The sequence below is a fragment of the Sminthopsis crassicaudata genome, chromosome 4 (genome assembly GCF_048593235.1).
Source record: "Sminthopsis crassicaudata isolate SCR6 chromosome 4, ASM4859323v1, whole genome shotgun sequence".
NCBI lineage: Eukaryota > Metazoa > Chordata > Mammalia > Dasyuromorphia > Dasyuridae > Sminthopsis > Sminthopsis crassicaudata.
The window spans coordinates 114,335,031-114,362,941 of NC_133620.1; the positions used below are offsets into that span (position 1 = coordinate 114,335,031).

The 27,911-nt window shown below is 31.8% G+C and overlaps 2 protein-coding genes across 3 annotated transcripts in view; both read left to right on the forward strand.

The window, feature by feature from the left end:
- The window catches only part of SPATA17 (spermatogenesis associated 17), a 267,209-nt gene that overhangs the window by 165,736 nt on the left and 73,562 nt on the right, over positions 1-27,911 (forward strand). Inside the window, exons 7-8 of one of the 2 annotated variants that reach the window (XM_074309186.1) lie at positions 18,299-18,498; positions 23,606-23,754. In XM_074309186.1, coding sequence (XP_074165287.1) covers positions 18,299-18,498; positions 23,606-23,754 — 349 coding nt within the window. Of the gene's footprint in view, positions 1-18,291; positions 18,499-23,605; positions 23,755-27,911 lie in introns of both variants that reach the window. The other variant, XM_074309185.1, reaches the window with a different exon arrangement.
- On the forward strand, positions 26,383-27,900 carry LOC141566654 (zinc finger protein 10-like). Its single transcript, XM_074311501.1, is given in 4 exon segments — positions 26,383-26,769; positions 26,771-27,366; positions 27,368-27,826; positions 27,828-27,900. Coding segments are annotated over 4 exon segments (1,467 nt in total). The 5' UTR covers positions 26,383-26,430.

Below are 27,911 nucleotides of genomic sequence, written 5' to 3' on the forward strand. Positions count from 1 at the left end.
TCACCAATGCCTAATATGACATCTTTAGATTTATATGTCTTTAGTTTCAAGAGAATTCAAGGAAAATAATTTAGGTGCATGATATTAAGCATTACCTACTATTAAATTTCATGTCCATCAGATTCTTTCTAAACTACTTTAAAGTGGGTTTTGAAGATGGGATAGCAGAAAAATAGGTCCAAAACACATTGCCTGCCCTCAGGAAGACAGGCCAATGTCCAAAAGTTTACAGTGCGAGAGGGTCCCAGTTACTTGGGAAGGAAGAGGTCCCATAAGAGGTGAAAGAATCTTTAAAGAGAGTAAAGAAAAAAGATGCCAATGAAAAGCTATTTTGTCTATGTCTTGTCCTGGTAGAACTTTATTTTTATGGATACCATCAATAGGTAGGGCCTTAATTCCTACTACCCTGACTGATCTCCAATAGAATCTGTAATAGTATGTATATTTAAGTAACTCTATTGTCTAATAGGAAAAATGTTACGAAACCCACAAATATTTTAAATATCTCTACTTTCTTATAATATATTTGGAATTACACATTTAGAAACATAATACTATATTTTTTTATCTATGAAATGACAATATGAGTATTTTAATGTTAAGCATACCATTCTATAACTGAACACTACTATTTAAAGTAAAAAAAATAGTAATTAAAATCTTCATTTTTCTAACAGATACTAACACTATGTAAGACTAAAGTTTGTAAAGTACTTTGCATATAATATTTCCCTCTGAATATATAGCATTAGCATGTTAATTTTGCTTACATGAAATACAGTATGTATTTATTTATTGCTTCAGTTATAAATAAAATACATATAAAATAAATATATATGCCTCCTATACAAATTAGAATGACACATTATATTTTCCATTTTTCTTCAAACATAAAAATCTCTTTTCAGCATGTATTTTTTGCAACATTTTCCATGAATACCTTTATCTATATGTATAAATGTAAGGGATATTAGAGGATGAGAGTATAAAAGAAGACAATTCAGTTCAGTAAATATTTATTTTGGGCAACTAGGTGGCACAGCGTATAGAGTATTGGGCTCTTATTTTTGAGTTCAAATATGTTTTTATTAGCTGTGTGATCCTATGTCAATCACTTAACCCTCTTTGCCTTATTCCTCATCTGTAAAATAAGCCAAAAAGAAAATAGCAAACCACTACAATATCTTTGCTGAGAAATCTTCAAAAATGTGGTCATGAAGGGTTGGACGTGACTGAAACAACTGAACAATAGCAGCAAAATATTTCATATCCTACGATTTGATGGTAGGATTAATTGTTCTGATTAGGTTTTGTTGTTGTTGTGTGACTTTGGACAAATTACTTAACCTCTAAGAACCTCAGTTTCCTTCTTGGTAAAATAAGGTTGTTAATAATGATTACTTACATATAATGAGGATAAAATTAAGTGATTTGCAAAATTCTGTATAATTCTTAAAGCTCTATGTAATATTTACCCCATATTGAATTACTTGTTGCCTAAGGGAGTGTGTGTGGGGAAAATTTGAAACAAAAGGTTTGCAAGGTTGAATGCTGAAAAACATGCATATATTATGAAAAAAAAACTCAACCCACTATGTGATAGCTTTTATTTTTAAAGTGGGATTTTTTTTAAATTAAAGGATATGGCAGATATCTCCTTTGCTGAAGATCTTCAAGAGAAAGCTGAAAGACTACTTGCTGTGTATGTCAAAAATATTCAGATACAGGTTGTTCTAGCTGACCTCTGAAATCTTTTCCAACAATGAGATTTAATGATTCTGAGAAAATAATGAAGAAGAAACTCTTGAGTTCTTCTTTTGAACTACTTTTATTACTCTGCATTCCTGGAAACAATATTCTGAGATAGTGTCATCCAGAAGATGGGGGGTTCCATTAGTCATTCTGAGGATGTTTGTTACAAAATGCAGAAACTAAGAGTGAATAAAGAGTGGCTTGCTAAAGATGAGCATGATGGCCTCACTATTATAACACTCTTCTCATAAATCTGTTTTTTCTGCATTCAATACATTTCATTTTTTTTCCAAATTCTTGTTGATTTGAATCTTCATCTTTCTTTATATAAAATTTTAAAAGCTTCACAATTATTAGATAAATGCCAAAATAATAACAGCTAGCATTTAATACAACCAGTAGCATTTAATGTATATTTGATGAATAATTACTTCTATAGGTAATAGTAAATTGTTGGCCTGAAATAATCTGTAAATAAGCAGACTTAAAATTCAGTAGTGAATCAATCAAACACATTTGAACAGATTAATTAATTTTTTAAAAGGATATGGCAGAATTGTCTTTGTTGAAACTTTTTGATTTTACAATATGTCCTTATCTACCTGGGAAATTTTAATAGTTCTCCTAATTGAATAAAGAAAATAGAATTCCATTCCATCTTCTGAATATCTCTCTTGAAATCATTACCATCCCTGGTTCACTTGGGTTCCACCATCTCCTCACTCTCCCTCTTCACATACCAAGTCACTTGCCACATGTCATTTCTATCTCCTCAACAATTCTTTCATTTGTTACCTTTTTATACTTATAAGCCAAGCTCATGGTTAATTTAGACTCTCATCATCCACTCACCAATTTTTTTTCCCTGAGGCAATTGGGGTTAAGTGACTTGCCCAGGATCACACAAGGCTGGTTCTGTACTCACTGTACTACTTATCTGTCTCCACCTACTCACCTATTCTATTGCAATAGCTCCCTACCTCATGTCTCCTCTCCCTACTCTAATCCTTCCTCCAAAATGTTGCTTAAGTGACTTTCCTAAGTACGTGTCACTGCCCTCCTAGTTAAACTCTAGTAATAGACTTTTGCTTTAAAGATTTAATATTGATTCCAATGCATGGTTTTAAAATCTTCCACCATCTGACCCTTACCTCTTTTTCCTTTTCCCCCTCCAATTTTTTTTAACATTTTTACTTGAAGTTTTGAATTCCAAATTCTATCTCTCCTCCCTTCTGTGCCCTCTCCTCAAGATGACAAACAATCAGATATAGGTTATACTTGTGCAATTGTGTGAAACATTTCCATATTAGTAAATTTAGAAAAGAAGACTCAAAAGAAAAAAAATAAAAATGGGAAATAGTATGCTTCAGTCTATATTCAACAAATATCAGTTCTTTTTATAAAGGTGTATAGTATGTTTCATCATTAGTACTTTGTGATTGTTTTGGATCATTGTATTTTTGACAATAGGTATGTCATTCATAGTTCTTCTTCAAACACTATTGCTGTTCTAGTTTCTTTACCTACTTTTCCAACATTATTATGTATGCTTCCTTTCTTTAACTCTGTGGTATCATATCTTGACATTCTTGCCTTTTAATTTGTTATCCCTTATGCCTGGAATGCACTCCTTCCTCACCCCTGCTTAATAGACAGGTGCTTAATAAATGTTTGTCAATTATTTATTGATATATGACTGAAAATAAAAGGTTTGCCAGCCATATACATGGATTCCTCTATTTTACTAGGGAGTGATGAGGAAAAATTGATATTAACATAGTGGATTGGTTCTCTGGTACAGGACCTACTAGAAGTTAAATATAGATGAAATATATGTTATAGTTTAAAATTTCTCTAGCTGGAGAATGCTGGAAAGTGATTTTCAGCTGGAAGAACTGATGATGTGGCATTTAGACAATATTCATGAAAAGTAATGAAATTTTATCACAAGAATATCATTAAAAAGTTGCATGTGTATAATCCAAGCACAACTTTGAACATGTTTAGAATGGAATTCATTCTGGTACAATTATGGGCCAGTCTTTTGTGGAATGTGGTGGTACATGAAAGTCTGAGAAGTTGTGATAATTTATTAGATTCAAGGGATATCAGTCATATTAGATCTGCAGATAAGCTAAGAGTTAGAATAGTGTGTCAGATGGGAAAGAGAAATAAAATAAAAAACAAAAAGAAAGAGATGGAAAAATAAAAAGAAAAAATAAAAGAAAAGGAAAAGAAAGCAATTATCTGTTGATCCATGAAAGAAGCAGGATGAAATAGGCTCCATTAAGTCTCCTTTGAAAAACTAGGTCAAGATGCTATCTAGAGAAAGAGGTAGAGCAATTGGGCTTCACAATGAATGGAATCAAGCATAAGTTGTTAATGATTTTCTTAAGAAAAATGAAATAAGATAAATAGATGGAATTTATTGGCATTTACTCCAGCCAGAGACAAATCTGGTCTCAGACACTTAACACTTCCTAGCTAGGTGACCCTGGGCAAGCCACTTAATCCCAATTAAGTGAGAAAAAAAACACAACCAGAAGATTGGGAAGAAAGGACAATGGCAAATTCTAACAGCTCTTAGATTCATGCTCTTTTTTTGATCTATTGCTTATGCAATTTAACTGACCTTTATTTTGGCCCTGGACCAACAATTTCAATTGCCCCTTCTGTGTAATATTGCTCTAGTGACATCTCTAGGTAGGGATGATGTATCAGCACTTATGACAAATTAAGAATGAATGAGTTTTATAAAGTTGATTGCCTCCTATTGAAAGACATTAAAATGCCAGGAATATAAAGAACAACTATAAGGATGATGCACTATTTCTTGAAGCCTAAGGGAGGAATCTTTGGGACTAGATAGACTCTTTCTGGTTAATATAGCCAAGATGATAATTTTGCCTAATATGTCCACTGCTATATAAATAAGCTTCTGGCATATATGGGTTATTCAGGAATGTCCAGTATGATGAGAGAGCTTGCCCAACCCTTTTCAGGATTGTTCATCTACCTGCGGTGTTCACTTGCCACTCAACTTTTATCTGTGGCTCCGAGTAGCTGTAACTTGTATAATGGCCATACCCCAGTAAAACTGTCTCAGAGTAGATGGGCTCAAGACCAGGTTGAACATAGCTAACAGACCACAAAGTCCTCAGTAGTTAGGAATATCTACTCTAAGCATATGCAGACTTCCTAGGCAGAATGAGTGGTTGAGAACAATTTGTTTCAATAACCATAAAGGTAGTGGGGCACTTAGAATTTGGTAAGACACAAAAAATGCCAAGATCATATACTGTATCGGGCCATCTCTAGTACTCTTAACATTTTGGCACTGGAATTGATGACTCTGGAAGAGAGAGTCAGGCTAACAGCTTTGCATAATTCTGCCTCACTTAAGTCTAACGAATCAAGACATCATTCCCTTTTGTGTCATTGATCCTTTAAAAAAAAATGTAGGATGGATAACAACAAATAAGCTTCCAGGAAAATAAGGAAGGACATGACTACAAAGTCAATGGAGGGTGATCCAAAGTTCCAGGGAGGCTGGTTGGATCCAGATGAGAGATAACCTTCCTCTGTCAGGTGGTTCTGTGATCAAATTTTAAGAGGTTCTGAGGAAATCCTAAATGAAACTGACTTAGCCATTGGCTTATGATCCAACTCAAAAGGGAATTGAGTCCAGATTGTTTAATATTTTAATGAACTTTATTTTTTTCCTCCTCGCCTACCTCTGACTCTTCATATTCTCTACTTTGGCTTAATCCCTACCCCATACATAAGATCTTTTCTAATCCCTGCTCTTTCCTATACTTCCCCTCATTTCTTTGTATTTACTTTGCATATATTTTATATTTATCTATGTACATGTTTTATCCTAAAGTAGAATGTCAGCTTTGTGAGGAGAGGAACCGTACATTTATCCAATATGTAGCACAATATCTTGCTTGTAGGTAGATAATAAAAGCTTGTAGAATTAGACTTTGTAGCTTTTCCATTTTGTTTGTTGTTTTTTAAACTCTTCTGTAGTAAACTTGATTATTCTTCTGTTAGAAACCAAGATTTGAAACTTTCAGGAGTCTCAAGGAAAGCGTGCATGTTTATTTCAGAGCTAGGACGGTAGGAAAGAAATTATAAACTTGCAGTTCTTTCTGTGCAGATCTTGATGCCAGTTATAGTGATTAAAATGTTAGTGGAACAGGTAGACATCTATGGACTGGTAGAATGGAACAAAGAGCAACATAATTCACATTGAATGAGTGAGACTAAGACAAAAAAATGCTTAAAAAATTGTATAAATATATCTCAAGGTTGATAATCTCCAATGTTAAGGGCCCTTGAAATATCCGTGAGAAGTCCTTCAGAAGCATGCATCTACATCTAAAGGTACCTTAAAGCTCTCTGAAAACATCACTCTTTGTATTTGTATCCTCAGTGTCTATCACATAGTAAATACTTAATAAACACTTGTTGATTGTTTAAACTTGTCCAAATACTTTTCCTAAATATTTATTTCATTATTTTGCTTACTTACATGGAAAAAGTGAAAAGGGAAAAATATGAATCTGCATAATTAGAAAATACTTGCTTTGTGCAGATAAAAATCTATTGCAAATGTTTTCTTTACAAATTCCTAATATCACCAAAACATTCTTTTACATTCCAGAGAAACAATGACATGAGGGTTAATAAGACTATTCTTCAGATTTCCTGTGGAAGCAAAGCTGCTACAGCTGAGAAATGATTGTGTTTCCTTTTAGTTTTCAGCAAGAGTAATTGAATGTTGAATATCTTACTAAACGCTGGACTGTGACAGTGTGTTAACACTCTGACTATCGTCTAACAGCAGGGCAATTATTTGCTGAGTGGGATTTTTATAAATCCCTTGGCACTACTATGTCCTGATAATTATGATGAAGTGCACTGGTCAGTGTTGATTCAGCAGTCCCTTCTTTAGAAAATATTTCATTCACAGCTCTCTATTATGCCTTTTACTTTTCCAGATATTTAAGATCTTTTACTTCTAGCTTTCTTAATTTTTTCTTTATTTTTAAATGTTTCCCTTGAACTTAGAATTCAAATATTTTAAAAGGAAGTTTCATTTTAGAAACTTTTAGTTTTAATAGAGTTAATCACTTCTGAACTAGGAGAAAGTCACCCAATTACTGACTAACTAAAATGATGAAAGAGATCAAATTTTCATTTCAAGCCTTAATCAGTCTCCTATCTCATATAATAATAGTCTTTGTACTTCAAAATATAATTCCCACGTTGTATATGTGTACAGTTTGCATTCCTGCAACAAAGAAGATATTATGAAATGATGACATGCTATTGACCATGCTTGGAAATCATAATTGCATAATTTATTTTTGTAGTTTGAAACTGCATAATTTTTTGCAGTTTAAAAGTGCATAAAGGTTATAGAATTTTTAAAAAGTGAATTTCAAAAATTAAGAGGAAAAAAAGTGACACTATGGCTCTCTATGGGTAATACAAAAAAATGTAAGTGGGAAAAGGGCATAATATAACAAGAACTGCAACATAAAATATATTGAATGTTATCAACTTCTATAATTTCTTTCCATATCAGTCATGTGCTTTATTGTTCTTTCACATATTACAAATTGAGAGTAGAATTATTTAAAAATATTAATATACTAGGGATGATTGGACAACAAATTATATATTTGACAATTGCTCAGCTTGGCATACTTAATATTCTAGGACATATATGAATTCCCTTTAAATGAAATTCCCAATTAAGAAAAAAATACACATACATACATACATACACACACACAGAAACACATACATATATATAATATATACATGTATTGTGATTAATTTCCTTCTTCACTCCTTTACATGAGTCAGAATCATTGCCTTTTAAAAAATCTGTATTTTCACACCTCATTTGCCATATTCACCACTGAGCCACCAGTCAGCAGTAGAGCTTGATGCAAGAAGGTCAGTAAGAAGCTATTAGCAGGGCCCTCTCCTGAGATTTCTTTGGTCTTATTGAGTTGGAAGTTAGCATGACAGTACTGCAAATAACTCAGTTGTAGGTCTTTTTTTTTAAGTTAGCACAGATTTCCCCATAGTGCTGGTCACTCTAGAAAATTATTGCTAAAACTGAAATCCCTAGAAAGCAATAGCCCTTCAAAGTTGTGAAAAATGTAAAAACTGAAAAATCTGACATAATCCCAAAGGATTAACTATGACTTGTGTGATCCATGATAATATTTAAAAACAACAAAAGGCTACTATTTATAAAATGTGAAACACATTATGAAATGTAGCAAATGAGACATTATTTTTTGAAATTATTTTCTAACACTAAATGGTCTGTAAACTTTATGGTAAAATGAATACAGTGTCTATGATTACAAAAAGAAAAGAGGTACTGTGTCTAATGAATTAGATGATTGGAATGTTTTCTTTGACCTAAGTTAGATAAAATTAATTATTAAAAAAAACCCTGAAAAATTTGTTGCACTTAAAATTCAATAAAAAGCAAATGTTCTTGGTTTCACACAAAAGAAGCCCTATAACAGAGATTAGAATTAGAGGCCATATGAAGATTCTACACAATGAAAATGCGGCATTGAGTTTGCAGGTTTATTTGCATTTACTGCATAGAAATTGTATATATGTACAGGTAAATATGAAAATAGATTGAAGTTTCTAATTGTATTATTGTAGTATTGTATTATTTTAATTTTTCTAATATTTTTAAAAATAAATTTTATTGGTGAATTTTGATATTTGCATCATGGATATTTCTGGATTCCCACCCTCCTTACCTCTTTCTTCCTCTTGAGAAACTTTCCTTTGTAATAAGGGGAAAAAAAGTTAAGTGAAAACAACTAGTTTTACATGTATGTGACAGCATGAGCAACATTTCACACCTATCCTTCTCCATTTCTTCAATAAGTGAAGGAAAGGACACTTCCTCATTTTTTTCTCCAAGACTAAAATTAGTCATTCAAATTACTAATGAGCAAATGACTGATTATGAATAATAAATTATTCATTACTACTCATTGTCAATATATGTTAAGGAATATAGATTTCTTTTTAAAAGATATTTCATAGGTTAAATTGTAGATAGAACAATATGATAATGATTATTATAATTTGTAACTAATATGAAAAAAAGTTAACAAAATTTAATTATTCCTATTTATATATAACTTTAAGATTTAAAATGTACTCTATTCACAACAACTCTAAGTAATTATAGAAGTATTATCCCAATTTTACAAGTTATATCTAGTGAGTTTTTCATTAATCAAGAGGGATTTGCTTTTGCTATGTTTAGTTTTACTATTAGTTTTGAGTTACATTATTCTTAATGACATAAAAAAATTATATATAGAACTACGTGCTTGTGAAGAAATTTCAAAATATAAATTGACATAGGCTTTTATCTATTTTGCTATGTTTAGTTTTACTATTAGTTTTGAGTTATATTATTATTAATGACATTGAAAAAAATAAAAATATCTAGAACTACATGCCTGTGAAGAAATTTTGAAATATAAATTGGCATAAATCCTGCTCTTTAATATTCTGCTAGATAGTGTGCTTTTACAAAATTAAATTAAAAAGTTAAAACTGAACTTTTTAATCTGATAAAATTTTAAAGATGTAGATTTCATAATTTATTTAGGGCATTTAATCTATTGAAATATAGTAAAACAAGTAAGAGGTTGGGGGTAATTGGACTGTCCTCACAGGATAATCTAGGAGGTTACAACGTATTTGCAAGCCAGTTGACACTATATTAAGAAAGAGACTTTTTAAAAGGCTATTGAATAAAGTATTTTGAGAATGATCAGTATTTTAAAACAAGTTTTTAAATATTTTACAGAAAATATGTTCCTCTTTTATAAATAGAAATCTAATTTAGAATTTAAACTCTTGAGCAAACATGGATTTTTGAAGATTTTTGTTTCTCTAAGTATACATGAAAGATTAACTCCATGACAGTTTCTAGTTTGAAAATTTTAACAGGACTTTTAAAAATTATACATTCTAATTAGGGAATCTTTAGCACTTTTGGTCCTCTGAGGTAAACATGGCAAAAACAGCTAAGTGTTCATCAGCACACTTAGTAGCATTAGACAGAAATTCCACAAGTATTTTTTGAAACAAGATTTTTGAAACATAACTTTTAGTGTTAGTCTATATTGTCATACAGAAAATAAAAGGCAAGCCAGGCTTTCATTTTCTAACATTCTCATTGTAAGTATACACTTCATAATATCACAGAAAGAGCTAGAAGAGTCTTTAGAAGTCATTTAGGCAAGCCCCTCCATTTTAAAGATAAGGAAACTGTTCCAAGAAAGGCAAAGTGACTTTCCTGAGGTCATTCACGTAATAAAGGATAGAGATGGGGATTGTAGATTGTTAATTCTAGTGCTCTTTCTATTGTGGATTTGCCTATTACCTATGTGCTTATAGAATTTTATAGTTCAGGTATCTTAAAAGATAAGATCTATCTTCAGAAATTGAACATAAGCAGTTATACTAATGTCATTTTATGACAAGGGCACATCAATAAAATTACCATTAAATATGTTGCATTTTATATATAGTCAACAAGCATTTAGTAAGCAATTTAGTGTTCCAGTCACTTTACTAAACATCAGGGATAAAAAGAAAGAAAGAAACAAAAAATATTCTCTGCTCTCAAGGAGTTCATATTCTAATGGAAATTAAAAAGATGAGAAGAGAAAAAACAAAGATATATGTGCATATACATGTGATATGTATATCACATATAAAATATATAATGTATATATAGATATAGATATAATACACACACACACACAGAAGAAAAGTTCAGAAGAAAAGCACTGAGACTTGTGGAGTGATAGTAGTTGTGGTCTTGTTTAGGAAAAGATTACAACAGGAAATGGGTTGAGATAAATCTTGAAGGAAAAGAGAAAAAGAACACTCAGGGTATGAAGAAAAGATATTTCAAAGGCAAAAAGTTTGGAGATGCAGTGTTATATGCTAGAGACAGCAAAAAGGCCACTTTTACTAGACAGCAGGGGATGGGAATAAAATGTAAGAAGCCTGGAAATGTAGAAGGGAATGACTTGTAAAGTATTTATTTATTTTTTAAAAAATTTTAATGATATTCTTTGTTTCTTATATCATCATAGTATCCCATGCATTTCTATCTCTGAAAGGCCCTAAGCACTATCCCCTATGACTAATAGAATCTTTTTTAGAGAAGATAAAAAGCATAACTGACCAATCAATACACTGACAAAGTCCAAAAACATGCACTGCAACATATAGTATGTGAAAACCTCCTGTCTCCATGAAGAAATAGGTTGAGGATATATTTTCCATATCTCTTCATTAATTCCACTTGATCTTCATAATTTTGTTGCATTTACTTTGGATTTTTTGGTATGTTTTTTTTAACCTTCTGTAATGTTGCATTTATTATTTATATTGTTTTCTTTGCTCTATTAACTTCACTTTATCAGTTCATAGAGACCTTTCCCTGCTTCTCTGTAATTATTAAATGAATCATTTAAAGTTTTTTTTTATTTTCAATTCCAAATTTTCCCCTTGTCTCATCTTCTACACGTATTGAGAAGACAAGATATGCGATTCACATTATATAAGATATATATCCACATTAGCCATGTTGAGAGGAGGGAACAAGAAAAAAGAGGAAAAATACTTCTTTCTGCATTCAGTGTATCTATTTTTTCTCTGGAGGTGAATAACTTTGCTTTTTCATCATAAATTCTTTGGAACTGTCTTGGATTTTTATCTCAATTAAAGTAGCTAAGTCTTTCACAATTGGTTGTTGTTGCAATATTTGTTGCTGTATATTATGTTCTCCAACTTTTGCTCAATTTGCTTTGAATCAGATCATATAAATCTTCCCAAGATTTTTTCTGAAACCATCCCCTTCATCATTTCTTATAGCATTAGCATTCCAACCCAATCATATAGCACAGCTTGTTCAGCCATTCCCTAATTGATAGCTGTCTCTTCGGTTTCCAAGTCTTTGCCAACATAAAAAGTATACAAATGAGTCTTTTCTCTTTTCCCTTTTCCGTTTGACCTAGTAGTGAAATTGCTGAGTCCAAGGTTATGTACAGTTTTGTATTCCTTTAGGCATAGTCTCAAATCATTCTACACACTGGTTGGATCAATTCAACCAACAATGCATCGGTGTCCCAATTTTCACACATCATCTCCAGCATTTATCATTTTCCTCTTCTGACATCTTTATTAATCTGATAGATGTGAGGTAGTATGTCAAAGTTGTTTTAATTTGCATTTCAATAATTCTTACTAAATTAAAACAAATCATCAGAAAATGTTATCATGAAAGCATGCTATTGAATTTAGATTTAGTTTATAGCCTGAAACTTGGCTGAAACTAGTAATTGTGTTAATGACTATGCTTGTTGATTTTCTAGGTTTTTCCAAATAAACCTTCATATTATCAGAAAACTGAGATCGTTTCACCTCTGCTTTGCCTATCCTATTAATTTCTTTATCTTGTTTCTTTTGTTAGCATCTCAGTCTCTATTACTATCTTAAATAATAGTGAGGAAAGTAGGCAACCTTGAAGTCTTGGATTTATTGGGAAAAGATTCTGGTGTATTGCCTGTGATACTGCTTTTGGCATTAGATATGTACACGTTTTTTAATATTTTTAAAATGTCTCTACTTTGCATTTATTTTTAAACTTTAATTAAATTTTATCTTTTTGAAGATAGTCTATTTCTTTTGTGTTTTCAGTTTTTTAAAAATCATATAACTACCTTATATTATGATTTTTTTTCTTTTTTCTGATTTTGTTGTAATTTAACCTTTCTAAGTTGTTATTTTGTTATTTATGTATAATTAATATATAATTATAATATTATATATTATATAATATGTATTATATATACTTATTATATTATATATAATTTATACATAATTTTGTTATTTTCTTCTCTTATTTTAATCAGATTAACAAGGGAAAGGTTTATCAATTTTATCAGATACTTCAAAGAACTTTAGCCTTTTGTTTTATATATCATTTTCTTTTTCTTTTTTTCTATTTTTTCCTGTTACGTGTAAAACAACATTTTTTGTTATATATATATTCTATTTTTTTCACAAATTCCCATATGAATCATGTTGAGAGAGAAAAATCAGAAGAAAAAAGAAAAAAAAACACTAGGAAAAAAACCCCAAAATTGAATATTGCATGTGTTGATATACATTCAGTCTCTATAGTTTCCTTTCTGGATATGGATGACATTTTCTATCCAAAGTTTAAATCACTGAAGTGCTAAGAAGAACTAAATCTATCATAACTGATCCTCAGTCTTGCTATTGTTGTATTCTGCATGTTTCACTCAGCATCAGTTCATGCAGATCTTTCTAGTCCTTTCTAAAATCAATTTGTTCATCATTTTTTTATAGAACAATAATATTCCATTGCTTTTATAGACCACAATTTATTCAGCCATTCCCCAATTGATGGGTATCTACTCATTTTTTCAATTATTTGAATTGAAACTATTCAAATTATCATAGGATTTGTTTGTAGTGTTCTTGATATGGTCAACTATGGTAATAGTTTTCCTGATATTGAATCAGCCCTGCATTCCTGGTCATAGCGTATCATCCTTCTAATAAGTTGTTATCTCTTTGCTAATATTTTATTTAAAAATTTTGCATCAGTATTCATTAGGGAGATTGGTCTATAGTGTTCCTTTTCTGTTTTGGCTCTTCCTAATCTAGGTATCAATCAGTACCATATTTGTGTCATAGAAGGAATTTGGCAGGACTCCTTTTTTGCCTTTTTTCCAAATAGTTTATGTAGTAGTGCAATTAAATGTTATTTAAATACTTGGTAGAATTCACTTGTAAATCCATCTAGCCCTGGGAATTTTTTCTTAGGTAGTTCATTGATGGTTTGTCCAATTTGTTTTTCTGAAATGAGTTATTTAAATAATTTATTTTCTTTTCCACTAATCTGGGCAATTTATATTTTTGTAAATATTCATCCATTTCAATTAGATTGTCAAAATTGTTGGCATATTGTTGGGCAAAATATCTCCTAATTATTGCTTTAATTTCTTCTCCATTGATGGTAAGTTTACTCTTTTTGTTTTAGATGTTAGTAATTTTTTTTTAAATAAAATTAAGCAAATATTTATTTATTTATTTAATCTATTTATTTATTTATTTATTTTTATAAAACCAACCTTAGTTTTATTAATCAGTTCAATAGCTTTCTTTGTTTAAATTTTATTGAGCTCTCTTTTGAGTTTCAGAATTTTAAATTTCGTATTTAATTTGTTCTTTTTCTAACTTTTTAAATGCATGCTCCATTCATTGATCTATATTTTCTCTATTTTATTCATGTAGCTATTTATGGCTATAAAATATCCTCTAAGAACTGCATACAATACATTTTGAAGTGCTGTCTCATTATTATCATTACCTTGGATGAAATTATAGATTGTTTTTGTTATTTGTTGTTTGGCCCACTCTTTCTTTAGACTATTTAATTTCCAGCGGTTTTTGATCTATCTTTATTGAATATAATTATTATTTCATCGTGGTCTGAAAAGGAAGCATTTCCTATTCTGCCTTTGATTGTGAGGCTCTTTTTTACCTGATACATGGTCATTTATTTTATGCAGGTGCCATATATTGCTCAGAAAAAGGTGTATTATTTTTGGTTTATATTCAATTTTTTCCAGAGATTTATCATATCTAATTTATTTCTTGTTTATTTTGTGGTTAGATTTGTCTGATTCTGAGGAGAAGGTTGAAGTCTCCCACTAATATAGTTTTGCTGTTTATTTCTTTCTGTAACTGGTTTAATGTCTTCTCTAAGAATTTATGTGTTCTACCACTTGTTAGATGATACATTTAGTATCATTATTGATGCATATCATTTTTCCATCTAGGAATGTAAATCTTTAAATAATATGTATTTCCCCTTGTTTACCTTCCTATACTTCTCTTGGTTCCTGTGTTTTAAATTTAAATTTTCTCTTGGATTCTATTTTTTTTTTTTCAATAGAAATGATGGAAAATCTCTTACTTCATTGAAGATCCATCACTGCCCTTGAAAGATGATGCTCAGTCTTGCTGAGTAATTAATTTTTGGTTGTAATTCCAGGTCCTTTGCCTTTTGGAATTTGGTATTTCAAGCCCTCGGATCCTTTATTATAGAATCTGTCAGATTCTGGATACTGTTACTCCTTAATATATGAATTGCTTTTGTTGGGCAGCTTACAATATTTTTTTTCTTGAGATTGTAGTTCTGGAATTTTGCAACAATGTTCCTTAGGGTTTTCCTTGTGTGAAATCTCTTTCAAAAAGTGATTGGTAGAGTCTTTCAATTATTTTCCCTTTTGTTTCTATAATATTAGGGCAGTTTTCCTTGAGGATCTCTTGAAGAATGTAATTTAGGCTCTCTGCAGATAGACCAATAATTTTTAAATTGTCTCTTCTTAATCTATTTTCCAATGAGTTCTTTTATACTTTTTTCCCATTTTTTCATTCTTTTTAGTTGTTTGATGAATTCTTGTTGTCTCATAGGGTCATTAGCCTCCATTTTATCCATTCTAATTTTTATAATTTATATTTTATCCTCATCTGAGTTGATGTTTTAATCTTCCCTATCACCATGGTAGCTTTCTGTGGTCAAGACTCTTTTCTTTTTCTTGCTCATTTTCTTTTCTTTTCCCTCTATATATATTTTATAATTTTTCATTTTTTAAGCTTCCTATGCAGCTCTGAATCTTGACTTTGAGCACAGAGGTCCCTTGTGTTTACAGGGGAGTAGCTTTATCTGCTCTTTCCAGAAAACTATCTATCTAGCTTCCCAGAATTTGCCTTCTGAATGGGACTGGAAACTCCCTCACTGGTCTGTTTCTCTAATGATCCAGGACAGAAGTTTTCAGTTGCTGATCTGTTAGGATTAAGATGCTCTCACTGGTTTCCCCAGACACTGTCTGAGCTAGGATAAACACCCTTTTCATCCCAGTGAGACTGACCTTTCTTTGCAGTTTTTCTAATTTATCTTGAGCTAGAGAATGTTTTCATTCCATCAGATTTTGTTTCATTGGTTTTCAAGGGAAACTGAGAAAGCACAAGCAGCTTCCTGGTTTCATTCTGCCATCATGGCTTCATTCCCTGAAGTCTTGTAAATTTTTTTTTTTTAAAAGAAGTTTCATGTGGTGCTGTGTTTATTATTTTGCCATAGTTCTTTTAACTCATTTTATCCCCACATTTATTCAATTTATTATTTTTTGCTTTATTGGATTGTTCAATCTATTAACACATAAAGTTGTGAGTTGACATTATATTTTCCTCCATCTGTCTCCAAATTTGAAGACCAAATTCTATTTCCCCCATTTTGCTATAGGCACAGCATTATGCTCTTTCAGTTATTTTACTTTTTTTTTTTCTGTTCCTACTGACTCTTATCCCCATTCCTCTGATCCCATCTTCTTGTTATACTTTTCCCTTTAGGGTTTTCTTTATTTGTTCCTCTTTCCTGGTTTTGTCAGGATACATTATTACCTGCTCTTTTTTCTTCTCAGTAAGTGAAGTTGATTGTATTTTCCTCTCCTTATGCTTCTCTTCTTTATATATATATACACACACACACACATACATATATATATATATATATATATATATACACACACACATATATATATACACACATATATATACACACATATATATGTGTATACATATATATATATATTAAATATTTGCACCTCTTTACAAAAAGATTTTTTTTACTCTCTTCATTATCTACTTTTTTCTTTCTGTTTACTCTAGACTCTCACCCCAATTCATCCCCTCAATAATCTAGTCTCTTTTTTTTCTTTTTTATACAATCAAAGACTCCAAGATTTCCATTCTAGGCTTTACTTTTTAGTGTCCCTATGTCAATCTAGATTACTAAGGAGAGTAAGGTCCATACTGGAGTGGTATATAGTAGCCAGTTCTTAGGCTATTAAGTAGTAGAACTGGCCAGTGAGTTGCTTGGGGAAGGAAGATGATGTATTCTATTTTGGATATTTGTTGTGTTTGAGATGTTCATGGAAATCTTGTTTGAGGTGCTCAATAGGCAGTTGGTGATATGAGCCAGATTGTATAGATCTGAGAAGCAGCTTCACAGAGAAGATTATTGAACCCATTGGAAATGATTAGATTGCCAAATAAGAGAAAACATAGTGATAAGAAAAGAAGGCCTAGTGTAGAGATCTGGGGCAAGGATATACTGTAGCTAATTCAAACTGACTTCCAAAGCCAATTGCTAAATTTTTAGCATGAACATTTATACATCAGAAATCAACAAACATGAAAAAAAATCATGGCTTAATTTATTATTTTGTTGATTGTTTTTTATAAAGTGTCATTTATGTAGAATAAACATAAAAGCATGTCAAGGGTATTTTTTCGAGAGCTGGTTGTTAAATATTTACCATTCCTCCCTACTTGGGGCACACCAGGAGAAAGTAGTATAAAATCCTAAAGAAAAGAGCATGTTCTGGAAAAGATGACCAATAATGTCAAAGGTTATATAGAGGGCAAAAAGATGAGGACTGAGAAAAAGCCATAGATTTGGCAATTAAGAAATAACTGGTAACATTGGAGAAAGTAATTTTAGCTTATTGATGAGATTGTAAACCAGATTGCAGAGGATTAGAGCCAAATACTATTTTCAATTTTTAAAAAATAGTCAAAATGGTAAGCAATGAACACTTAATTAAAAAGCATTCATTGACTGTTAGGCACTCAGCATTATGCTCATCCCTATAGTTTATATATAAAAATAGACTATATGAATGACTACTACCTAATGATTTGCTTATGATTATGGTTTGATAGTTTCAATACATGATTGGGATTAGAAATGATCAGTTTAGATAGAGTCTTTTCCAGTCCATTATTTTGCAAATACAAATAATCAACAAATACACATTAAGTAGCTATTATGTGCAAAGCACTATGCTCAAGAATAGAAATGGAAGTATAAAATATAAAACAACTTCTATTATCAAGTTTATAATAAAGTCAGGCAAAACAGATATTAAAAAGGGTTTTGAGAATACATATGGCATCTTAGTTTGTGTAAACCTATTATTAATTTTTTTGTTAGCATTCACACTTCAGGAATTATCAAATGCTGTAAATCAGGCTTTAATGTTATATTGATTGTCTAGACTTTTTAAAAATAATACAGAAATTGTCAATAATATGAATTAAATTTAAAAGTATGTGTTGTGTACATTTTCCCTTTCAGAAAGTCATTTGTTAAACATTTACCAGTATATTACTGATTCCAGGGTGTAACAATTTATATAATAATAGTCATAAGTAGGAGATATACACTATACACAGATATAGGTTAGAATAGACAGCTTTAAAACATAGCTCTATATTTTAATATGTCTTAGAGTATAGTTATCTTTTGTTCAAATATATATAACAGTATCAAAACAATATTCTCCATTTTAGAGTCCAGGAATATACAACTCACCATTTCGAGATCCAGATCCAATGGAATTTGAGTTACGGAAAGTGAGGGCATGTCAAATGACACCCCCAAGCCCTCAAATTCAGCAGACAGATTATGAAGACCTTTCCTCCTGGCTTGCTTGCACGAGTAAGCGTTCATTTCCACGTTCAGATATTTTACCACCCATTAACAGGAAGCAATACCAGGTACTTTATAGCTCTTTAACAATTCTGTTAATGTTTATTGTCACCAGTATTTATTGTCTTTGCAACATATTAAGAGGATTGGCTAATTTTAAATTATCAAATTTTAATTTTAAACTAAATATTTTTACAAAGGACTTTCCAAATTATTGTGTTGTAGTGGAATTTTGTTTTATCAAAAATCATTAAGTATACTGTGAGTTGGGTTCTAGAAATGTCAAAATGATATTTTTTCTTATTGTAACTTATTTTCAAAGTTTGCATTTTCTATTAAATTATACTTAATTTTACTTTTCATTTTGTAAACCATTCCTCATGTACCTACATCTAGGATCTAACTAAAGGAAAAAGTTAAAGTTTGATATCCGGATTGGCTCAATGCCAATAATATAAAAATGGTATTCAAACGATCATAAGATTATTTCATTTATTGTTTTGCAACATGGTTCTTAACTCTTTATAATTCAACTTTTGATTCTATTTTTATTCTCTCAGCTCTACTATTGTTTTGTAAGTTATTGGAAAGGAGATTTTTAAAATTAATAATATCAGTTTTGTCACTAGAACTCTTTCCAACACTGATTCAGCTAAGTGAATATATATTTTAAAAATTCTTTATTAATCCATATAATAATTATTATTGCATATCATTTATAGGAATAGTTTGACCAAGTGCATGTCTTCAATAGTGTGACTCGGTAGAATTTACACATTTACTCAGTTATTTTTTTAATTACAGAGTAATTAAAATAATTTACCAAGTGGTTAGAATGGTAATTAAATATAACCATAGTCAGAGTAGTAGTTTAACTTTCATGCAATATCATCTATATTTAACAATGTTTAGGTTATAAAGTAAGCACAATATAACCATTTTATTTATCTGATGTCCTTTCCAAGCATAATACAACTTGGATATTGTATTATAACACATAACTATACAAAAGCACATATAGAAAATCTTACTAAAATTTTATAAATTTCATTAATTTTAAGAGTTGATTTAAATTCTTAAAAAGCGATATTATAAGAATATAGAAGTTTTCCAGTGTAACTCAAAAAATAATGTGACATTTGATTTTAAACAACATACAAGAATATATACCTCAATAAAACTAAAAATTGATTATGGCAAGGCATGGCAGAGCAAGGAAAGACAGGATCAAAAGTTGAAGACCTATATGATCAGACTGAAGTCAGGAGAAATAAATAGTGAATATGACTCTGGTAAGCAGATTCAATATTTGGAGATCCATTGAAGGGGAAAGGACAGGTAAAGCAAAAAAAAAAAAAAAAAAAAAAAAAGAAAATGGAAGATAAAGCAAGATTGAGTATCAGGCCAAATGAACAGGATTAGTGATCAGTTAAGTTCCAAACAGGTAACAGATGTCAGGACCCAAAACTCACAAAGTTAAAATTACTGATGTAAAGACTTGTCAGGATACTAGAATATTAATGGAGAAAGTTAATAGGATTTAAGGGAAGAACTCTTGTCCCTGGAGAATGTATTCAAGAAAGTGGCAATAGGACCAGCCACTAGATTAATTTATGGTAGAATCAATCTCCTGCTTTGTGAGAGTTTTTGTTTTTCAATATCCCATTCATAGGATTAGATTTGATCTCATGGTATAATTCAGTGGACATATATAACAAAATTAGAGAAATATTGGAGATAGAGATCCAAGAAGACAATTATACTGCATTGTTTTTCAAAATAACATTAAAGATAGAGACAGAGGTAGATATCAATATCAATATATTTATAGGTAAATATTAATATAGATAGGTTGATAGATATCAATATCAATAGATTGATAGATATAACCAATTATAAAATATATATTTAGAAGTTCTTTTTGAAATTGTCATTGAAACTTCTTGAATATTTATTTGATTATTTTTGTAGTGACAAGTCTTGACCCTGGACCCTTTTGAAGACCATGATTGTTGGCAAACATTAATATAAACTATTATTTTACAGTCATACTTCATTAGAACTTCTTAGAAGGCTTTTTTGATCTAGACCTATGATTTCATAGACATAGGGGAAACCCATCTATCTATACAGATTGGCAAGTCAGAGGAATTGAGAGATAAAGTGATTTGCTCTTGGTCAACTAGTATATGTCATAAATGGAACTTGGACCCAGGGCTTTCTGACTTGAATGCCAGTCCTATATATATTAGTTCATTCTAATTCTCAAAAACAAAACCAAAGCAATAGAGTTCATTTGAAGAACAACAATAATTACACCTCATTGTATTTAAACCATTCAGACTATAATGTAAGGGAGCAGCAATGTGGTGTAGTAGATAGAGCACCAGCCTTGAATTCAGGAGGACTCGAGTTCAAATCTGGTCTCAGACACTTAACACTTCCTAGTTGTGTGACCCTGGGCAAGTCACTTAACCCCAGCCTCAGGAAAAAAAAAAAGAAAAGAAAAAAAAGTATATAATGTAAAGTCCTTGAAGGCTTTATATCTCCAGCATCCATTACAGGAGCAGGCACATAACAAGTATTTATATATGATGGATGAATTCAATTCATATCTTTTAAACTCAATAAAATATTTTTATTAGTTATTTTATTTTCTTTTAAAAATCAACTTAAATAGAATTCCTGTACTTGGATTATCTTTCTCACATATGAATTTGCCAGACAGATGACATTTGTACTGTAATGTATATTCTAAAGATGTTAATGAGGGAAATTATAAGTTAAAACTCATAAGAATTCAGAGTCTGAGCTGTTAACTAGAAAGTGGTAGTAATGCATATACTTTTTCTCTCCACACACTATCACACACTATAATAAGTATTCTTATTATTAAAATACTTTTTTAAATAATCAAAATGTTCTTAGTTCTTATAGCTAGTGTTTAAATGATTATGAGATTTATAGCTCTTTAAAAGTAGAAGAATTAGCTATCCATAAGTTTTCTCATAAGAACATTGGTATTTCATATTTTATAGGTAAGAACTACATAGTAAGATAATGTATATAAAAATGCTAATGCATCTGATATATTTATCTTTTTATTACTGTATTAAATAGAATTACAATCTAACAAAAGTACAGATAATAATGAAATTAGTCATCTTTTCATTAAAGGACATTAATAAGAGCATGCACATTGCTTCTACCTAAACCTGTAATATATTGGAATAACCATAATTTAATAGAAGTAGGCCAGCTATTTGTAGCAAAGACTATAAATAACAGGTGGGCCAAAACTTAACTTTGTTGCTTTATTAGAATATGAATGCAGTTTTATTTGAGTGCTCCAGATTTAGTTGCATACTAACCCAACCTCCTTTAAAACAGGGTGAGAGGAAGCGATCCTTTTTAAAATTGATTGATGCTGAGAAGGTGGTACATTTCTCTGTAAGAAAAACTATACTGCAAAATGTATGATGAATGAGACATGTTCAAAATCTATGTTGATATTTTAATTTTCTTCAGAAGAACATCCATGATCCTTTAATAACACATTATATATCACTTGGCAGTTAATTTTTGCTCATCACATTAAGTCATTTTCTTAGATCAAGATTATTTAAGTATTTTAAAGAAAATTATGTTTTATATCTAATTCTGAGCAATATGGCAACTGTTGAATAAAATAATATTGATATCTTTGACAAGTGGCTTGTCAGTTTTCTATTACATTTTCTTCTTGGGAAAACTTTTTCCTTCTATTTTCAAAGGTTTTTCTATAATATCAGCCTTCCCATATATTTTCTAGAACTGAGAAAAGTAAGAGCTTGTAAAAACACAAAAATAAGGATATTTGGTTCCTGAATTCTTCTAGAAAGAGACATGAAATCATGTTGCTGTATCTTTAAAAAGTAAAGTTCCTATACAAATCCATTAACTACTTTCAAATATAGCAATCCTCCTGTCCAGCTGTGAAAAGTACTAGATGATACTTATTTGCCATTTGTGTTATTTACGGTCCATGACTTTTATGGTAACTGGTTCCTATTATTGGTTTCTATTAATGTAAAACATAAGTGAACATAAATGAGGCGTGAATCATTTCTTTTTATTAGCCCCACAGTCTTCACTCAGTGCTTGCAGTAACTCCAGCTGTGACTTGTTAGTGATAACCTATTTAAAGAGGAGATCTTTAAGAATAAGGAACATGATTAGAATTCTTTGTCCATTCATATTTTCAGAAGGCTTTACTACTTCTCTCATAGAACAATAATAATGCTTGGGGGGAAGGAAGAAAAGAGGAGGAAAAACAAGATGTAATTAGTGACACTGCAAAATCTTGAGTTGCCACTTACTTGTATTGAGCTCAATGTAGTACTAATTATATAAGTGAATTTGTATCAATTGCTTTTATTTTATTATTATAATTATTACTACTACTGCTACTTAAAATAAGATATAGAATAAGTCATCTTTAAATATAGAGCAAGCTTTTCCTTTGTTTATGTATATGTGTGCATGTGTGTATGTATGTGTATAATGAAATGGTTAATGATCTAAGTTATTAAACAATATAGCCATAAATTTTCCATTAAGAATTTGTAAAATTATTGAGAAATTATGATCCTAATAGATTTCTGCATGTTATCAGATAATGGCAAGATTTGAGTTTGGCCTCTAAAGCTTTCAGCTAATGAAAAATCCACATGTTTTGTCTTTTGGCCATTTATGAGAGGGATTTTTGAAGGTCTTACTCAGAATTTTTTTTTGAATAATTTATTGAATAAAAGTAAGAGAAATATTTATGTAATTAAAAGAAATAATGTCTCTTTAAATTAAAAAAAAAATAAAGCCTTATAAAGCCATTCAACAAGAACTTTTGTTACTATGGGACTAAGTGAATTCAACAATTCCATCTTGTTTCAGCATTGTTTTTTTCTGAGAAATGGCCATTTCCATATTGAAGCAATGAGCACATTCTTCATAGTTGTAAGAAAGTACATCAGCCTTCATGTTTTTTTTTTCCTTATTTGTATAAAAAGCCATTGATTTTATTAATTATTTAGCTAAGAAAAACTTGTTCTTCCCAGACACTCTCTATCCTTGATCATCAATAATACGTCAAAAGAAACCCACCCCAATAAAATACTGACCTTATCCTGTACCTGTCAGGGGCCCTTCCGAGATATCGCTGAAGTATTGCAGCAGCGCTACAAGCCTTTGCAGCCAACCTTGCGGGTGGCCACATCAATCAATTCAGTAAGAGATGCCCAGGAGGAACTCAAAAGGGAGGAATGGAGACACCGTGTCAATGACAACATGTGAGTGTTCAATATTTTGCACCACAGTTTGGTATCTTGTGCTATCCACTGCCTTGTGTTTTATAATGCATCTAGAAACCTCTTTTTATATAGAAGTGAAACCACTGTCATATCTGATTTTTCAAGCAGAAGACATTCTTCAAGATACAAATGTCATTGATAAGATGAGTGAGGATATCAAAGCTAAATCACTAACTCCCAACTCAGAGAGAAAGTGCAGAGATTTTTGCTTTTTAAAAGGCAAAAGAGAAAATTTTCATCTATGCTTTTACAATGATGATTCCTCTAATCACCGGGTGAAGACAGTTATGCTACTTTAAGAAAAAAAATCTCAATAAGATCATTCCTTATAGTAGATAACTTTCAGCTTGGTCAACTTGATATTTCATGATAGTCTTTATGAGTCAGAAGCAATAAGAGAGGTTGGTTCCTTTATAATTGAGGAAGACAAAGGAGGAACCAGTGGCATGTAAAATTTTTAAATTATTGTCATTAACTTCATTGAGGTATGTCTCAGTTCATGTACTTGAAGCTCTAAGGGACCTCTCTTAAGGATACTGGAGATCATTTCAGTTCATAAAAAATTATGAAATTTGTGGTGAGTTTATTCTTACTGTTGTCATTATCATCCCTAGATGATAGTGCAGTATAAAATGTGATTTGTCACCTTAGGGAAAAAAGAAGAAAAAAAACTGTTTGCTTTCTGCCACTTTAATTCTGTTAATGTTGAGTGAATAAAGCAAAATGTGTGATTCCAGGATGATAGGTTATTAATAAGTTTCTTACTTTGTGATATCTGAAAGGCTCTAACATTAAAAAGAATAAAATAATATTTCTAGAAATGGTTATTATCTTTTGCAATAGCAACAATTATAACATGCAAATTTATCTCAATTTTTTGAGCCTGTTCATGGATACGCACAAAGTCAGCTATCACTACTATCTCCAAGGAAAGGTGAGCTTGTTTTACTTTTTGGGGAACATTTATAAATGCTTTCACTTTTCAAAGTGTAGTTAATAAACTCATGGCCTGAAGCTTTCTATTGCTCATCCCATTTCTGGCCAGTCACTGATGTTTTATATCAGAACGATTCCAGAACTATTTTGCTGCTTAGCTTTTGAAGAGAGGCAACACAGACTTCTGGCCAAGATGGTGGCATGGAGGCAGACAGCTGCTTGAGCTCTGCATTTTCTCTCAGGACTTACTTCATGACAAGCCTCGGAATAAATGCTTGACCGGAAAAGAAACCCACAAACAATCACCAACAAGACATCCTTGAAATTTGTCAGAGGAGGTCTGTGTTTGCGTGGGGTAGGGAATGAACAGACTGGGTGCAGATTGAGGGCAAGCAGCAAGAGCAAGGCAGGCAGCTCACACTGCTCAGACCCGAGGGGGGAGGGGTGTGATCTCTTCCGTTTCTGCTAAAGGAGGTTTACCCCAGAGTGGATACTCCATCTTGGCAGCAAGCCAGGACCAGCAGAGAAGGTGTAAACACTGGAGGTAAAGAATAAAACCCCGGAAAGCTAGCACTTCTTGGACCCAGCCATCCCCACACTCACTCGGAATGACTCAGCACATTCTCAGAGCCTCAGAGCACAGACGCAGCATAGCCATTGCTGTCCTGTTAGTGCCTTGCTGCTGTCTCCCACAGTCTGTCGGGTAGCCCAGTAACACCATCCAGCCCCATTCCCCCCAAAAAACAGACCAATTGTTTCTCTTGTCAATTTGTTTTCTTTCATTCCCGCTCTGACAAAATGAACAAAAAATTTAAAAGGGCTCTAACCATTGACAGCTTCTGTATGGAGAGAGAGCAGACTTCAAACACTGAGGAGACTAAAAGCAGATTGTCTCCAGAGGAATCCTCTAAGGAAGATATGATCTGCTCCTCAATATATAAGACACTCATAGAGGAAATCAAAAAGGCTCTCACAAGAGAGCTAGAAGAGAAATGGGAAAAGGAAAGGGAAGCTTGGCAAGAGAATCTGGGGAAGTCATCCCACGTATTTAAAGACAGAGTGGATAAAGAAATCAAATCATTGAGAAATAAAATTAGTGAGTTGGAAAAAGAAAACAGCTTTCTGAAAATAAAATTGATGAAATGGAAAAAAATTCCATAGAAGATAAAAACTCAATTGGACAATTACAAAAAGATATAAAAAAAGTGAGTGAAGAAAATACATCATTGAAAATTAGACTCAAATAAGTAGAAATGAATGACTCAAGGAGAAACCAGGAAGTAGTAAAGCAAAACCAGAAAAACGAAACAATTGAAAAAAATGTCAAGTGACTCCATCTTTGACCATGCTCCTGGTGGCTCTCCTGCCTCCTACCTCCTCCACTAAGACCAAGGACTCTGGCTGCTCTCGAGATCTCCCAGAGAGCTAGTCTAGATGGTAGGTTTTGGCTCCCCAGGATGGGAGCTCTAGGAAGAATAGTATATTTTGTCACCCCAATTTGGGGGCTCTAGAAAGGACACTACATTTTGGCATCCAACGTGAGGCCCTGGACGGGAGGCCTTACACTCGGCAGCTCGACTAACTAGAGCATAAGCTCAAGAAGTCTCTGTGACCTTCGAATAGGTATTTTGAGATCCAAATGTCTCCCTCCCTTCATCCCTACCCTGCTATGTAGGTGATTTCTGAAGTCTCTTTCATCTTTGAAGCTAAGATCCTGCAATGTTTCAGAAGGTATTGACATTCCAAGATATTGCTGTGGAATTCACCCAGGAGGAATGGAGCTATTTGGATCCTGGCCAGAAAATCATGTACAGGGATGTGATGCTGGAGAACTATGAGTACTTTGTCTCTCTTGGGCTTCCAGTAACTAAACCAGCTGTGATTTCTCATCTGGAGAGACATGAAGCCCCCTGGCTATCAGCGGAAGAAGACCCCAGATGTATTTTTGAGGATTACCCTGTTGAAAAAAGAGAACGTGAAGTCAAGGAGTCAACTCCAAAACAATGCATTACTAGCAGAGAGACGTCCAGAGAGAGAATCATAAAGGATGCTTTTCTGGGATTGTAAATTGGGAGAAAATTGGAATCATGAAACTGGATTAAAAAGGCAGATAAACAACCCAGAAACACTGTCCATGAAGATAGTAGTTCAGCACAGCAAAACTTCATCTAGTAGAGTTTCCATGCTTGACCTTTGTAAGTTTAAAAAATACAAGAAGTTTTATAGTTATGACTCAGAACTTAATCATTACTATAGAGTGTGTTCTCAAGGAGAACCTCATAGAATTAATGAATGTGGTGAAATTTTCCACATCAATTCATGCCTTAGTGTACACGGAGGAATTCATACTGGAGTGAAATCTCATGAATTTGGTGAATGTGTTAAGGCTTCCAGCTACAATTCAGACCTTGCTGTTCTACAGAAAAGTCTGGAAGAAAAGCCTATAAACCAATGTAATAAAGGTAGGAGAACTTCAAGTCAGAGATATGTTTGTCAACATAAGAGAATTCCTACTAAAGAGAAACTTTATAAATGTAATGAATGTGGGAAAGTCTTCAACCTTAAGCGAAACTTTAATAGACACAAAAAAATCCATACTGCAGTAAAACCATATAAATGTCAAGAATGTGGAATAGCCTTCACATGCAAAAAAAATTTTTTTTCATAGACATGAAAAAATTCATCCTAGAGAGAAACTCCATAAATGCAAAGAATGTGGAAAAACCTTCAGTGACAAGGGATCCCTTAATAGACATGAGAAAATTCATTCCGGTGAAAAACCCTATAAATGTAATGAATGTGGAAGAGCCTTCAGATTTCTGGGAAGCTTTTATTCACATCAAAGAATTCATACTGGACAGAAGCCCTATAAATGTAATGAATGTGGAAAAGTCTTCAGGCAGAAGGGAAGCCTTATTTCTTATCAGAGAATTCATACTGGAGAGAAATCTTATGAGTGTAATGAATGTGGAAAAGCCTTCAGGGAGAAAGGAGGCCTTAATAGACATAAGAAAATTCATACTGGAGAGAAACCTTATGAATGTAATGAATGTAGAAAAGCCTTCAATGATAAGGGACATCTGAATAGACATAAGAAAACCCATACTAATATGAAACTATAAATGTGATGAATGTTTAAAATGTGAAACCTTAATTTATTTAAGAGAATTCATATTGAAGAGAAACTAACAAAGCAAGGA